The sequence below is a fragment of the Humulus lupulus genome, chromosome 6, assembly GCF_963169125.1.
Source record: "Humulus lupulus chromosome 6, drHumLupu1.1, whole genome shotgun sequence".
NCBI classification, from domain to species: domain Eukaryota; kingdom Viridiplantae; phylum Streptophyta; class Magnoliopsida; order Rosales; family Cannabaceae; genus Humulus; species Humulus lupulus.
The window spans coordinates 111,419,826-111,435,900 of NC_084798.1; the positions used below are offsets into that span (position 1 = coordinate 111,419,826).

At 36.2% G+C, this 16,075-nt stretch overlaps 2 protein-coding genes across 2 annotated transcripts; one reads left to right on the forward strand and one right to left on the reverse strand.

Annotated features, from left to right (window-relative positions):
• The first annotated feature begins 328 nt into the window (after positions 1-328).
• On the forward strand, positions 329-4,418 carry LOC133782441 (uncharacterized). The gene is made up of 3 exons (XM_062221751.1): positions 329-979; positions 1,727-1,852; positions 2,277-4,418. The coding sequence occupies exons 1-3, from the start codon at positions 551-553 to the stop codon at positions 3,843-3,845; spliced, it is 2,124 nt and encodes a 707-aa protein (XP_062077735.1). The 5' UTR covers positions 329-550; the 3' UTR covers positions 3,846-4,418.
• Positions 4,419-4,643: 225 nt separating this feature from the next.
• On the reverse strand, positions 4,644-14,281 carry LOC133782442 (OVARIAN TUMOR DOMAIN-containing deubiquitinating enzyme 2). Its single transcript, XM_062221752.1, has 9 exons — positions 14,128-14,281; positions 12,685-12,759; positions 12,529-12,574; positions 12,155-12,263; positions 10,721-10,812; positions 10,558-10,620; positions 10,157-10,275; positions 5,090-5,165; positions 4,644-4,981 (listed from the first exon to the last, which is right to left on the reverse strand). The coding sequence occupies exons 2-9, from the start codon at positions 12,747-12,749 to the stop codon at positions 4,925-4,927; spliced, it is 627 nt and encodes a 208-aa protein (XP_062077736.1). The 5' UTR covers positions 12,750-12,759; positions 14,128-14,281; the 3' UTR covers positions 4,644-4,924.
• Between the last annotated feature and the right edge of the window lie 1,794 nt (positions 14,282-16,075).

Below are 16,075 nucleotides of genomic sequence, written 5' to 3' on the forward strand. Positions count from 1 at the left end.
AAAAATAATAATCATTTATAGAAACAGCCAGAAATTTTTGTGATATTAATGATAGTGGTCTTTTTACACAATAAAATTACGACGTCGCTTCGTACACTAATGATTTAATTCGCAACTTTGCTTTTTCTAAGCCAAAACGACGTCGTCTGGGATCCCATAAAAAAGAAAAAAGATGAATAAACTATATTACAGGGATACTTACGTTGACCGTACAAAATTACAGGGGATGAGGTATAGCTAGCGTACACCATTGTATATGTACGTATATGAATCGTATGTTTTGTGTATATTAGTATATCTTTGTACAAGCGTCATTTTCTTCAGCAGAAATCCCTGGAACGAAACTTTCTCTTTCTCTCTCAACATTCACCTCTGAGCTCCTTTCTCTCTCTTTATCTCTTCTGTTCTGTACTTTCCTCTTCCGCCATTTCACACTAGCACACACATCACGAAGAACCAACACGACCCATTTGCTTGCTAGACCTGTCTTTCATTCTTTCCTTCTCTCTCTCTCTCTCTATAGCTAAATGGCTGAATCTCGCCGGAGAAGATGAAGGTATCCGGCAAGTCCCACCTAGCGGCAGCATTCCCGGCTACCCTTTCAACCAAGGGTATAAACCCACGAACGGATTCGGATCTTCAGCCCAAACCCAGTACCCGAAAACCCGCCAGGAGAAAGCCACGTACGCCTGGCTTCGGTAGGGTCAAGATAACCGGAGCTTCGAATGGGAGGCGGAGCCGGCCGGAGACGCCCTTATTGAAGTGGAAGATCGATGATGTTGTGGAGAGAGTGAAGGATGAGAGTGAGGCTCTAGAGGAGGACGAGAAGGTTGAGGATGGTCGGAGACATGGCCGGAAAGGTAGGAGGGAAAGGGAAGCGGCGGTCTCGGCGAGGAAGCTCGCCGCTGGACTTTGGCGGCTGCAGTTGCCGGAGGTGACTTCGTCCGGTGGCAAAAGGAGGGGTCAGCTAGGGTTTCAGGTAAGTTTGAGCTATAAATCATCTTTGGGAATGTTGCTAATTAAGGGTTCTGGATTTTTTGGTTTTCAAAGATCTGAACTTTTGGGTGTTCGTAGGTGGAAGGTTTGATTAAATGTGCGATCTTTAAGCATTGTTGACCTAAGATGATTCAACCTTGACTTTTTTTCCCCATATTTTACTAAAGAGGGAGACTTCTTGATATAGTGATATATTGTATAGGTTTTGTAAATTTAAAGATGCTTACTAAGAATGGTTGTGACTTGTGAGTGATCTTCAAGCTTGGGTTTTGTTTGATGTGATTTTTTCCTTCTTTCTTTTTCCTTTTGGCTTTTAGAAATTAGCATTGTGGATCAAGCTTTTTATAGAAAAGTACTTGATAGTCTCTTAAAATCAAGATTTGCGTTCTCAGGTACCAAAGAACGAAGTGTTCTTCGAACCCTTTATTGGTTAGTTTTATTTCACCAGGACGAAATATTAATTCTTAGGGTTCTTGGCACCCCCCCACCCTACCAATTTTTGTTTTTTTGGTTGAGGTTTGAGAAATATGTATGCGTACTTGATCAGAGAAATAAAGTTGCTAACGGTGACTAAATCTGTGGAAGTTTATCTGGCGATAGTAAGTTAGGTTTGAAAATTCCAATCCAATATTAGTTTAGGCAATACTAAATAATAGGCCACTTTATCCATTGAAGGTTTTTGGCTGTTATATCTGAAGAATTGAATTGATTTTTTGTTCTTTCCCTGCAGCCGCCCGGAGTTGGCCATGTTGGGTTATCTTTTGTCCACCCTCGCAGTAACAAGGCACATGGTTCTGAAGCAAAGGAGTACCTACAGAGCCCCAGTTCTTCTTCGAGGAATGGAATGTTTTGCAAGGTACATTTTAGTTTTGTTTCCTAATTGAAGCTTGTGCAAATCTATGAATTAATAGATCTGGATCATGCCAAATGGATTAGAGACGGAAAACAAAACCCTTACATCGTCTCAAATGATTTGCATTTTTTGAATCGAGGGTTTTTTTAATCATCTTAATCGTTCATGCTAACAATTATGTTTGCTTTGCTCAATCAGTGTAAATACTAAAGTCCTGACATTGTTTTGATGCACTTTTATTCATAAGTATTTGTAACTTTTATTCATAAGTATCTGTAAACAATTATCTATTTTCCATAGCAAATGAAATTATTTCCTTCCTTGATGTTATAAATGATTAGGAAGAAAGAAACCATTTTCTTTCATGTTCTGAAATTCTAATCTTAGATCTTTTTTTTTTCCTTCTCTTCTCCTTTTATTTTTTTAGCTTCAGCCTTCTTTTCAGTTTCCCAACACTGCCATGGAAGGAGCAACAAAGTGGGATCCTGTGTGCTTAAAAACATCTGATGAAGCGCTCCAGATTTACCGACAAATGAAGCTGCTTGATCAACAAGTTAGTGCTGTATCTGTGATGTCTGCACTTGAGGCTGAACTAGAGCAGGCTCATGCTCGCATTCAGGAGCTTGAGACCGAACGACGATCCTCAAAAAAGAAACTCGAGCACTTCTTAAGGAAGGTTAGTGAGGAAAAGGCCTCATGGCGGAGCAGAGAGCATGACAAAATTCGTGCATTTATTGATGACCTGAAAGCAGAGTTAAATCGAGAAAGGAAGAATCGCCAAAGAATTGAAATTTTAAATTCTAAATTGGTCAATGAGCTCGCTGATGCCAAGTTGTCAGCAAAGCGTTTTCTACAGGATTATGATAAAGAAAGAAAGGCCAGAGAATTAATTGAGGAAGTATGTGATGAGCTTGCCAAGGAAATTGGAGAAGACAAAGCTGAAGTTGAAGCATTGAAGAGAGAGTCCATGAAGCTCAGAGAGGAAGTTGAAGAAGAAAGGAAGATGCTGCAGATGGCTGAGGTCTGGCGTGAAGAACGTGTTCAAATGAAGCTCGTTGATGCAAAGGTTGCAGTTGAAGAGAAGTATTCTTATATGAACAAACTTGTAGCAGATCTGGAGAAATTTTTTGAGTTAAGAAGTACAACCCCAGATGTGAAGGAGATGAAAGAAGCAGAGTTGCTTCGACAGGCTGCTGCTTCTGTAAATATTCAAGAAATCAAGGATTTTTCGTATGAGCCTCCCAACCCTGATGATATCTTTTCTGTTTTTGAAGAAGTTAATTTTGGTGAATCAAATGAAAGGGAGATTGAACCATGTGTTGCTTACAGTCCTGTAAGCCATGCCTCTAGAATTCATACTGTTAGTCCTGAAGTTAATGGGATTAGTAAGAACTGTATTAAAGGACATCTTATGGTGCTTGCTGATCATAATGGTGATATAGAAGAAGATGAAAGTGGATGGGAAACTGTAAGCCATGCTGAGGACCAGGGCTCGAGCTATTCACCAGACGGAAGTGGAAGTGCCCCATCTGTCAACAAGAATCTTCGAGATAGTAATGTTTCAGGGAGTGTAACAGAATGGGAAGACAATGTTGGTAATGAAACACCAATCACTGAGATCAGTGAAGTCTGTTCAGTACCTACAAAGCAATTTAGGAAAGGATCCTCGATAACAAGGCTTTGGAGATCTGTCTCAAACAATGGAGAAAATTACAAGATAATCTCGGTAGAGGGAATAAATGGCCGACTTCCAAATGGAAGGCTGTCTAATGCAGGTACCATGTCTCCAGATAGAGGCTCAGGGAAAGGGGGGTTTAGCCCTTCGGATTTGCCAGGGCAATGGAGCTCTCCTGACTCTGGGAATTCTCACATTCGAGGAATGAAAGGATGTATTCCTCGCAGCGTACAGAAGCACAGTTTAAAGGCAAAGCTTTTAGAGGCAAGAATGGAAAGTCAAAAACTCCAGTTGCGTCATGTTCTCAAACAAAAGATCTAGTACTAAGCTGGCACAGCTTGATCATGAAAATTACCAACATAAACAGGAGGAAAATATGTTGTTTCATTTCTGGCTGTGGGAGTGGTTCTTCCAAATGAATCTGCTAACCGGTGATCATCATTGGGTTCAGGAGCCTTGAGCCTAGGAATAAAACCCAACACACAATTGGCCCCCTACACTTGCTTCTTTCTCTCCAGTTTTCCCGCAACTGATTGTGTGTGCTGATATTCTATTTCTTTTTGTTAAGACCTAACGAGCTGGAGAATAATAGTGCTCTGTAGAATGGCCAGGTAGTCTTCTTCCATTAGCAAGAAGGTTCATTATTTTCTCGGAAAAGCAAGTCATTATTTGTTGTATCATTAAATTGTCAAGTCTTCAGGACACTATCGCTACTGAGGAAAGGAAATTCATGGTGAAGACTAAAATTGATAACATTCTCTTCTCTGTAATCTGTACTATTATTACGAGGGATTCTTGCAGTTTCTTATAGAATATGGAAGATGAAAAACTAATGCTGGCCTGCTGTAATTCTTGAGCATAATAATCAGGCAAAAACCATGCAAATTATGTTAATTTTCTTATATTTTTTTGTATCCAAAATTTATATTTCTTTACAGTTTAACTCAAGTTTTGACACCAATTAATCATATCTAATAAGACTAAAGACTGGTTTTAATTACTTATCTAATGAGATAAAAGAAGATTCAAAATACCATCAGAAGCTTGCTTGACAATAATGTTGTTTCTACCCGTTTTCCTCTACTATTAGGTGCCTCTAGGACACTAATGAGATAACAATTCAATCAAAGAAGTAGAATCGAGAATATTATCGGTTTCTCACTTGAGTGAGAAAATTGCTCAAATATCAAATACAACAAATGAATGATCGTCTGTGGTTTCATTTTCCATGGTTAAATACAACCAAACAAATGATTTTTAAATGACTATGTATAAAAATTGAAAATTCTGTGTATGAGTAGTGAAAGAACACAACTGAGTAAATCCCAGTAGAAATAAGCCCATTGCAGTGCCACTGTTCCTACTCTCTTGATTCTGGTTCTTTTATTTTCAAGAGTTTGTCATCTGTATTCTTGGAAGTTGGCATGGCCTGTAGCCCTTGCATGCTCAACAGCCTCCTGAAATTTACGTAAGAAGAATCAAAACATCAAGATACTAGTGAAATCAAAAGCCATTGAGAATGGAAGTTATATAGACAACCCAAATTTGATGGAAGTTATATAGACCTTTTGGCCCTTCACTCCGATTTGGCATACCCCACAGCGCAACGTGAAGTTAGAGGTGTCTGTGAAACTCCTTTTCCTGGGAATTTGGAGGAAAATTCAGGCAATATAATGAATCATATGATGTATATTCTACATACATATGCATAAGTTAATACATGATTGTGCAAAGATTCCAATTTTCAGTCAAAACTATGATAGAATTCTGCTAGAACTTCTCCTAAGAAACCTCTTTATTGTTCAGTTCTAATCTCTAAAACAGAGAATAGTCGACAAACAACAGTCACCATAGCTAACTCGAGATAGTCACTCTCCAATCAGTCAAAGAATTCAATTACCTAACCACCGATAATCATTTTGGTTGTATAATCTACTAACAACAAACTTACTAAACACCCCAAACCAACAATCTCAGCCACCAAGCAACCAACTGAATTAGTCGTTCCCTGTACACCTCACATCAGCTAACCTTATGGAGAGGTCTATCAAACTATAATCCAAAGCTAAATAGCCAAAACAAAGATCGCATTGAATTTAACAAAATATTTTGAAAGAAAAGGATGGAAATTTTTTGTTTGATAATATGTTCTTGAGGTTGAAGAGTAGAGTAATCTAGTGTGGTATGTACATCTATTACCAAAAAATAAATAAAAAGGTGTGGCATGTACATCTAGAATAAAAACTAAATAATAGTTTTGTTGACGGTTAAAAAAAAATAGGGTATTAATGTTTGATCTTTGGGTTTCCTAATAATAGGAATCGATTCTTATTTCTGTGATTAATGTAGTTATTTTTGTATATCCTATATATATATTTCTAGTCCTAGGTTGTACAAAAAGTATCAGAAAATAAAAAGATAGTGAAGGTGATTAGTTCTCACCATTTTGCACATGGTATCAGAGTTGTAAGGCTCCTCTCCAATCCTCTCTGTCCATTCCAGCAACTGCCATTTTTTCCGGCAAATCTTTTTGAGTCACCGATCTCAACAAGTACCAGTCCGACATCCAATCACACAGTCAGCCCAACTGCAGAAGCCCTCGGACGACCAGCCACGACGCACCCTCAACAAGTCCTCGGCCAGCCCAATCCGACCCCAGTCGCTCCACTCCAGCATCGTCTCCAGTCAACATTCCGGCGTCGCACAACCCCAGGCAGTTCTCCGAAGGTCTCAACCAATTCTCCTCAGGTGCCCTCTCCCTCACAGCCGCCAATCTCACTAAGATGTCTAACAGTTATGAAATTACCTCTCAAACTATTGGGCCTCACTCAACCCAACCAAATGAAAGTAACCCTAACCCACACTCAGCCCAATGGGTCTATGGGCTCTCTTTATAGCCTAATCAGTCTATTGAGTCAATCATCCATGAACCCCAGTTCCGGGTCTGAGACTCATTGTGCCTCTGTTGCACGCTCTGGTAATTTTTCTTCCACCTCCAACACACCATGGATCATCAATTCAGGCACCACTGCTCACATGACAGGTTTACCACATTTGTTTGATACTTATTCTCCATGTTCCACTAAATCTAGTGTCACAATTGCAAACGACACCCACTCTCCTATTGTTAGAATAGGCACTATTTAGTCATCTGCTGATCTCATTCTTAAATCAGTACTTTATGTTCCTTCTTTGCAATGCAATTTAATCTCTGTCCACAAATTAACCAATAATAATCATTGCTTCGCTAAATTTGTGTCAATTTCAAGATCTATCATCGGAGAGGATGATTGGCAGTGCTAGGGTTTGTAATGGACTTTATTTCTTTGAAAGGCAGCATCCAGTTAAAGAGTTCTCTTCTCTACTACGTTTGGGTTCAAGTTCTGTTTCTAATTCTTGTTCAATTTCTTCTTTTGTTTCAAACTTTGTTTCAAAAACAATTATGTTATGACATTGTCGACTTGGGCATCCAAGTTTTTTATAGTTAAAACAATTATTCCCATCTTTTTTTGTCAATAAGAATATTACTGATTTCCATTGTGATTTTTATCAATTTGCCAAGCACACGCGTGTTTCGTTCCTTCACAAAATTTATACACCTTCCAACCCATTCTCTCTCATTCATAGTGACATATGGTGACCTTCCAAGGTCAATACTTCTCATGGTAAGCGATGGTTTCTCTTTTATCGATGATCACACACGTCTCACTTGGTTCTATCTTCTTAAAAGTAAATCTGAAACAAGCCAAGTTTTTCAGAACTTTCATCAAATGATCCAAACACAATACCAAACATCTATAAGAATACTTCGTAGTGATAATGGTACTGAATATTTCAATACCACCCTTGGTCCCTATCTTCTCAAAAATGGGATTGTCCATCAAAGCTCGTGTGTTGATACTCCTCAACAGAATAGAGTTGCTGAACGCAAAAATCGTCATCTCTTAGAAGTAGCTCGTGCTCTTATGTTTACTATGCATGTCCCTAGATATCTTTGGGGTGACGCTATCCTTACCGCTGCTTATCTCATTAATCACCTCCCTAGTCGACCCCTTCAGTTCAAAACACCATATTCTGTTCTTCGATCTCTACATCCTCACATCTCTACAAATAATCTACCCGTTAAAGTATTTGGTTGTACTGCCTTTGTGCATGTTCACTCCCACCATCGGAGTAAATTTGATCCTAGAGCCATTAAGACTGTGTTTTTGGGTTACTCTCCTACCCAAAAAGGTTATTGGTGTGATTGTCCCTTCACCAAAAAAACATTATCTCATGTGACGTCACATTTTTTGAGGATACTCCTTACTTCACTCCCACATCGCTTCTAGGGAGTTCAACCATCACCAGCAAGAAGCTCAGTGGTCGTGGGGGTTAGAATTACACTTAGCCACTCCTTTTCCATTTACCTCTTCCACTCTACTTTCTTCTGAACCAGATATCCAAACTTTCCCTCCTGAACAAGGAAATCCAACTATCTCTCCAGAAAATCCAACAACCTCTCCTAAAATCACTGAATCAGAAGGACATCCTCAAGACCAAAACGTACATCAAGAGATTCGGGAGTATTCCAGGAGAGAAAAAAATAAACAAGTTACAAATCCTCAGCACAGTCAAACGCCCAATCCGGTAATGGAACCACTTCCCTCAAAAGATCTAGGTATTGTCCCATCTAACAAACAGTCAGATCTAGATATGCCTATTGCATTGAGGAAAGGAGCCAAATCATGCACCCAATACGCCATTTCAAAGTTCATTTCTTACTCAAAATTGTCATCTCCATTTAAAGCTTTCACCTCGAGTCTATCAAATGTTGTGATTTCCAAGAATATCGAAGAAGCACATAATTCTCCCCAGTGGAAAGCAGCAGTGCTTGAAGAAATAAGAACACTTAATAATGGAATGAGGAAATTAGTGGAGTTACCACCATACAAGAAGGTAATAGGGTGCAAATATGTGTTCACCGTCAAATACAATGCAAATGGATCTATTGAGAGGAACAAAGCTCAATTAGTTGCCAAGGGGTTCACTCAAACCTATAGAATTGACTACACGGAAACATTCACTCCAGTTGCCAAACTCAACACTATACGAGTTCTACTCTCGCTAGCTGTTAACATGGATTGGGAATTGCATCAACTTGATGTAAAGAATGCATTCTTGAATGGGGAACTTGAAGAAGAAGTGTATATGATTCAGCCTCTGGGATTTGAAGAATCTCTCAAGACAACCACAGTCTGCAAACTGAACAAATCACTCTATGGCTTGAAACAATCTCCTCGAGCATGGTTCCATCGTTTCATGAAAGTTGTCAAAGGGCTTGGATACATACAAGGCCAGACTGATCACACTCTTTGTCAAACACTTAGGAAGTGGAAAATTTGTGGTACTAATCGTATATGTTGATGACATAATTATCACTGGTAATCACACTGAGGAGATAAACTCAATCAAAGAAATGTTGGCAAAGAAGTTCGAAGTCAAAGATCTCAGTGCTCTCAAATATTTTCTGGGTATGGAATTTGCTAGAAGTTAAAAAGGTATTTCCGTGTCCCTGAGAAAATACACTCTAGATCTTCTAAAGGAGACAGGCATGCTCGGAAGCAGGCCCAGCAAAACTCCAATTGAGCTCGGAGACAAAAGAAAAATGTTTGAAGGAAGTCCAGTTGACAAGGAGAAGTACCAACAGCTGGTAGGAAAACTCATCTACCTCTCACATACTACACCCAACATTGCTTTTCCAGTGAATCTAGTCAGTCAATACATGCATGATCCGTGTCAGGGACATCTCAATGCAGTGTATAGAATTCTGAAATATCTCAAGCAAACATCAGGAAAGGGCCTCTTTCTCAGGAAGACAACTGAGAGAAAGGTTGAAGTGTTCACAAGACAACTGAGAGAAAGGTTGAAGTGTTCACAGATGCAGACTGAATGGATTCAGTTGATGATAGAAAATCTACATCTGGATATTGCACAATGGTATGGGGGAATGTGGTCACATGGCAAAGTAAGCAAACCGTGGTCGCAAGAAGCAGTATAGAAGCAGAGTATAGAGTCATGGCACATGGAGTGTGTGAAGCTATATGGATCAAACGTCTACTAGAAGAATTGAAGATTGAATATGAAACTCCTATTCAGCTCTATTGTGACAACCAATCTACTATCAGCATTGCACATAATCCTATAACATCGTGATAGAACCAAACACATGGAAGTTGACCGTCACTTCATTAAAGAAAAAATTGATGAAGGAATTATCGGCATTAGATATGTGCATACTGATCAACAACTAGCTGATATTCTCACAAAGGGATTATCTGAACAAGCATTTGATTTTCTTGTAAACAAGCTTGGACTCATCAATATCTATAGTCCAGCTTGAGGGGGAGTGTTGACAGTTAGAAAAAAATAGGGTATTAATGTTTGATCTTTGGGTTTCCTAAGATAGGAATCGATTCCTATTTCTGTGATTAATGTAGTTATTCTTGTATATCTTATATATATTTCTAGTCCTAGGTTGTACAAATAGTATCAAAAAATATAAAAATAGTGAAAGTGATTAGTTCTCACCATTTTGCACAAGTTTACTGGTCAATTCAATGGTAAGAGAGGTGTAGACATGTAGTACTTACCTTTGTTGCTCCTTTACAAAGTTAAGAGCAATCCCTTCAACTAGACCAATAGTTCTGTCCAGTTGTACAGAAAAAATAGTCTGATCGAACTCCTCTGGTGCTCCTTCAAAGGGAGACATCTGATAAATCAAGATATGTAAAGTTAGAAGAAGCCAACTGACCCTTTGAGTGGTTAGCTCACATGTAAAACCATTGCCACAGATATATTGCTCATGGAAAGAAGAATGAACAAAATTGGAAAAAATCCAATTTTCCCCGCGTCCTGAAAACTGCACTGCAATAATTGAAAGAATATAGAGGTTGGGCAAAGAGTAGGCCAAAAACCTTCTTTGTAGTCCCTCCAAAATTCGGTGATAGAAAGATATAAGAATATGATAAAATAAACTGAATTCTATACGTACAGCTAAAGCATCATAGTGAAGTCCATCATAGATCAGCATGACCCGCTCAAAGTACCTCATTTCCTGTCAAATAGTATCCCAAATGAAACAAGTAGAAACACTTCAGCAATGGCAAGCTGACAAAGATTAGATGTATGTAAAAGAACTCATTCCAAATGTTCACCTGTCCATACAAATCACATCGTGTGGTTTGGATATCATATGCCGCGATCTCACGTCCATAGTATTCAGCTAATATTGACAACTCAATGGCACCTTGATGGTACATTAAGATGTAAGTAAGCCAAGTAAGAATATTGTAGTGCTTAATGGTGACAAAGATCACCATATAAAGAAAGAGAATCTTCAATTTAACATTAGGATAAGTATAAACTGCGACGCTGATTTCACGGGTCAAAAGTTCAGTGCTTTCACAAATTTAAGAACAGGCCAATAATCTAGAGATCTAAATACTACTTCAAAATCTTATCAAAGCTACTTCGAAATACTAAGATACTCATTCTATAGCCAGAATTAGCCTCTTTTTCTTCACAGCTAAAAAATTAGACACATGTTTTTAAGTATTGTAAAGACAAATTAACTTGATCACTTAAAGACCTGCTAGACATAAATAGTAAGAAATGAGAAGTAAAAAAAATTAGTTATTGTTTGAATAGTATACTTTAAAGAAAATTTTCAAATAATAATTAAAAAAAAAGTGCTTCCATATATTTAGAAAAGAATAAACTAAGAAATATATGAATTTCATTAGAATCCAAAATAACTTTTATGGGTTTGTTTGGGATGACTTTGAAAGCATTTCAAACCCTAAAAGTTACTTTAGAGAGTATTTGGATGAATTTTCGAAAATACTTTTTGTGTTTGGAAACTCTTTCTAAAGAAGTCACCATCTTTTAAAAAACCATAAAAAAAGTTTTAATTAAATTTTAAAAGATTTCTTATTTTATCCTTGTATTAATATAAAAAATTACATTAAAACATACTTTTGTGATTTGGAAAACTCTTTTTAAGTAGAATACCAAAACAGTAACTAATAAAATTAAACTTTTACTTATTAGCACAAACAAGTCCTTTATTTATTTAAAAATCTTCCGGAAGAAGCTGCAGACACTTGCTTCTAAAACAAGAGTTTCCAAACACAAAAGCCATTTTTAAAAATTCATCCACACTCTTAAAAGTATCTTTTAGACTATAGAAGTGCTTTCAAAATAATCCCAAACAAGCCCTAAGTGTAGCACAACAACTTTGTTTGGTACCCCGTATTATTGTATTATATAGTATAGTATTATATTAAATTGTATTGTATAGCATATTTTTTATGTAGTACTATGTTTGATATTAAATTTTATTAAAATGTTGTATATATTATATGTAAATACAAGTCAATATCAATCATGGTACTATATAAAAATATACTATACAATTTAATATAATACTATACAATACAATACGAGATGATATGACGCATCAAACGCACCCTAAAAGTTTTAAAGAACTCCAAGGACAAGGAGCAGCTGTGATTTGTTTCTTAATGTTCTAGTTATAATATGTTGACACTACAATTCATATTCGATTTAAATCATGGAATTCAACTTACCACCCCACTTATCTGAGTCGAGAATCCACCCACAATACTCTTCATTTGGCTTTCCAAGAAATGCTTCCGAATACTTTGTTGGATCACTTGCCACAGTTGCAGCTATAACCTTCAAAAAAAAGGAAAGAAATAACAAATATAAGAAATATAAAAGGCAATATAGGTCATTTCGTGCTTATTATGGAAGTAGAAACATATATGTAATCAGGCACGGAGTCAGGTTTCAAGTGAGGAGTCTTTTAAGAATTTTAAAATATTAGGGAAGGTTAAGTACGTTTATCTATAGAAGAAAAAAGAATACATATTTTATAAGAAATTGTTTTTCTTGAAAAGAAAATGTGCCTCCGTCTCTGTTTGTAATCATAGCCAACAACCTGTCTCAATTCTGGAGCTTTTAGTTTGTCATGGTCCATAACATACCTGAAAATGAAAATGATGATAGATTAATATTAATTCTTTTGTATTTTCTGCCATTCACAACAATAAAATGGTAGATAGACCAGAATGTATATGCTGGTTCTGAAGCTTACCCAACTGCATTGAAAAGACAACTATTGTCTGATGGAATCACCCTTCTAACAACAGTACCTTCCATTTGTATGCACCTGAAAGGGTCAACAACTCAACAGTCAGATTGCATTATATTGAATTAACTTTATTTTGAAGAAAAACACACGCTGACAAACCAAATCAAAGAACTCCAAGAAAAGATAAACTAGAGGAATAAAACTCGTGAAGTAGCAATCCATTCAAATGGTTAAAGAGGCATGTATCGCTTCATGACCAGAAAGAACAGACAATTATTTTGAAAACCCACGTAGAATAAGACAACGTTTATGATAGTTTATGATATATGCGTACAAATTTTATAAAACTGAGAATGCTAAATATTGATGTGTAAATATGACTAAACAATAGGATAATACAAAAACCAGACCCAATTAGAAAGGAAGAAATGACAAATTTCTCTAGTTTTCCACCTTATCTTTTTTTTGTATTATAAAATCACCCCTTGAACTATTACAATTTTTGTGAAAATAATCATTTTACTATGTTTCGCCAGATTACACATTATTGGAGGCTCATCATACTTTAGAGTCATTCTCATCCTCTATAACATGTTTTATAGCTATCAGCTCCAATAATACATGTTTTATTTTGTCATTTTCTATTTGTCCTTGTGATTATTAATATAAACGTAAACAAAGTTGATAGTGTTGAGAAAAAAAAAATGTATACAGAAGGAAAGTAACTCCAAGTATCATGAGCCATATTAATAATTTATCTTCAAATCGACGTATTAATAATCTTCAAATAGAAGAAAATATAATATTACACCATTTTCACAAAGATGTTAATACAGTTTTTATAACACAAAACTAACTAGTCAAAGGGATGTTTTTTTAACAAAAAAAGAGTTAAAACTAGAATAATTCAATAGTTGAGTCAAAAAATTGTCTTTTGTTCTTTGGAAATCATACAGTCAAAGCAGCAAAACTAATCCATAAATACAATTTGTTTTTTTTTTTGATATTTATGTTAAAGAAAACAAAGAGATGAATAAAAAAATAAAGATTTAACAGTCTAACCCCAAACATGATATCTTTGCACAAATAACCCAAAAATCACCTAATTTATATCATCTATTAAAAGAACGCAAAAAGACGTAAAATCAAGCAATAAACCCAAGTTCAGGAAAAGGGAAAAAAAAAAAGTGGATCAAAAAATTAAAATCAAACAGAGGCTAAAATTATTATTTAAAAAAAAAACAAGAAAAGAACGTTCTTTCACCAAAGATAAATATTGAACAGATATGTCGAAAACAATTATTAGATCTATGAACATTACCCAGAATCGCTTTAAAGTTGTAAAATATGAGAACACACGAATACAAATTAAGAGAACCCATCAACCTATGTATATTTATATGATTAACTTAAGAAAGAAATGACATCTGGGAAAAAAAATCTTACTTTCTTTTTTGCCTAATGAAATCCTCCAAAGTAGGGAGTGTGGTAGTAGAGAGAGAGAATGTGGAAGCTTTGCTTTGGCTTTTGCTTCGGCTAATTGTTATGGCATCTGTGTTTGGATGTGTCCAGTTAAAAGCAGGTGTGGAAATGTTAATCGGGTTGGAATCAGTTGCGATCGGGTCTTTGGTACTAAAGTGGGGATCTTTGAACATTGACAATCAATTTATTAGATAACATACGTATATGATTGTTTGTTGGGTCCCACTGATTTTCAGGTGGGGTCCTTGTTTGTAATTTTAACATACTTTACGAAACGTCTTTAAGCATTTTATTTGTTGTTGAGATTATCTACAAATGTAAATTTTGTGCCAAATTTAGCACTAAATTAATGTTATATTAGACCTAATATTTATAATTGTGTTACAATACACAAAATACAAATTAATAAAAAAAGTCAATAATTTATTTAATATTTATTAAGAATGTACAAAATTTAATTTTTTTTATTATTCAAATTATGTACTTTAAAAAATTTGTCATAAAAAAAATGATATATTGTTGTTTAATAATTGTCAAGTACTAAATTATATTAATTAAATGTAATATGGTAAATAAAAAAATAATATTTATTGATGTGTTAAATTTGATACAGTTTTTAGAATACTATTGGAGTGATACTTTTTGTAAGATGTGTTAAATATAACATTACAATAACGATTTGGCATTCCATTGGAAATGCTATAATCTATATATCTATATATTTATATAAAATAGAGCATTAAGAAGATGATGTGACAGTTCTAAAATTACTCTAAAATATTCTTTCTATTTTCTATTTTTTTTACATTTTTTATTCTTCTTTTGAAAACATATATATATACATTTTTTTTCTATTTTTTTTTTAAAATTATGATTGAAAAAATAAAAATATCTATCTAATTAATTCATATATAATTTGAATATATTTATCTCATTAGCATATATTTATCTCTTATCTCCATCTCTTCCTCACTAATTTTTTTTTATTTGACAAAGTCATTAAAGAGACATCGTAATTACCATTATTATCCTAAGTTGTTTTATAATGTTCATTACATTTTTAATTCTTCACTAATATTCTTTTTTTTTTTGAGAGGAAATACAATAGATAAACAAAAGAAAAGGAAACAGAGCCACCTAGGGTCGGTCTGCCATACGAGCCATATCTTCAGCAAGAGCCGGAAACGCAATGGGGGGAACCCCACCGTCCCAACATCCAGAAGCTTGATAACAAATAGCGTGCCTGGCTGTCAAATGGGCAACAGTGTTCGACGATCTTGGTCCATACCGAACAGATAAAATACTGGGGTCCTCTGCTTCCCTTCTAATCTCAGCCACCAAAAGATCAAGGTCTCCACTCTCTTCTGGAGGTCTATTGAGCATGCCCACTGCTAAGCTGCTATCAGAAACAATCAACCCCCCCTGCAGATTTAAGCTCTTAAACAAATCAATGCCATGCTTAATGGCCAGCAGCTCGGCCACCAGTGGTTCGTGAGCATAGTTTATGAGGGTGCTCTTGGACACAATAACCCTTCCCTCGCTGTCCCTGATCACCACTCCATTGCTACAGCAGCCTTGGACCCTGTTAGTGGCAGCATCCATGTTGATCAGAATCTCGTTTGCAGCTGGGGCGTTCCACCCTTCCTGGGTCGAAGTGCTAATGTGGGGGTTGGCACCCCGACTTTGAACAAAGTCATTGTGATAGTTAGCTGCCCAGTCCACCAATGCAGCAGCCTCCGGGTTCCATTTCTTAAATAGACCATTATTCCGACTCTTCCAGCATTGCCACGCTAAGACAATGAAGAACCCGAATCTGTCTCTGGGAAGCTGAGAAGAAATTCTGGAAAGGAAGGAAATCGGGTCTTCCATATTCCTCCTCTTGATGACCTTGCTGAATCCCGCCACCTTCCAG

Excerpts from the sequence above, each read along its gene's own strand:
- LOC133782441 (XM_062221751.1), top strand. The coding sequence starts at position 551 with ATGAAGGTATCCGGCAAGTCCCACCTAGCGGCAGCATTCCCGGCTACC. Across the intron at positions 980-1,726 it reads GGGGTCAGCTAGGGTTTCAG|CCGCCCGGAGTTGGCCATGT; the intron begins GTAAGTTTGAGC and ends CTTTCCCTGCAG. Across the intron at positions 1,853-2,276 it reads GGAATGGAATGTTTTGCAAG|CTTCAGCCTTCTTTTCAGTT; the intron begins GTACATTTTAGT and ends TTATTTTTTTAG.
- LOC133782442 (XM_062221752.1), bottom strand. The coding sequence starts at position 12,749 with ATGGAAGGTACTGTTGTTAGAAGGGTGATTCCATCAGACAATAGTTGT. Across the intron at positions 12,575-12,684 it reads TGTCTTTTCAATGCAGTTGG|GTATGTTATGGACCATGACA; the intron begins GTAAGCTTCAGA and ends TTTCATTTTCAG. Across the intron at positions 5,166-10,156 it reads TTTGTAAAGGAGCAACAAAG|GAAAAGGAGTTTCACAGACA; the intron begins GTAAGTACTACA and ends CCAAATTCCCAG.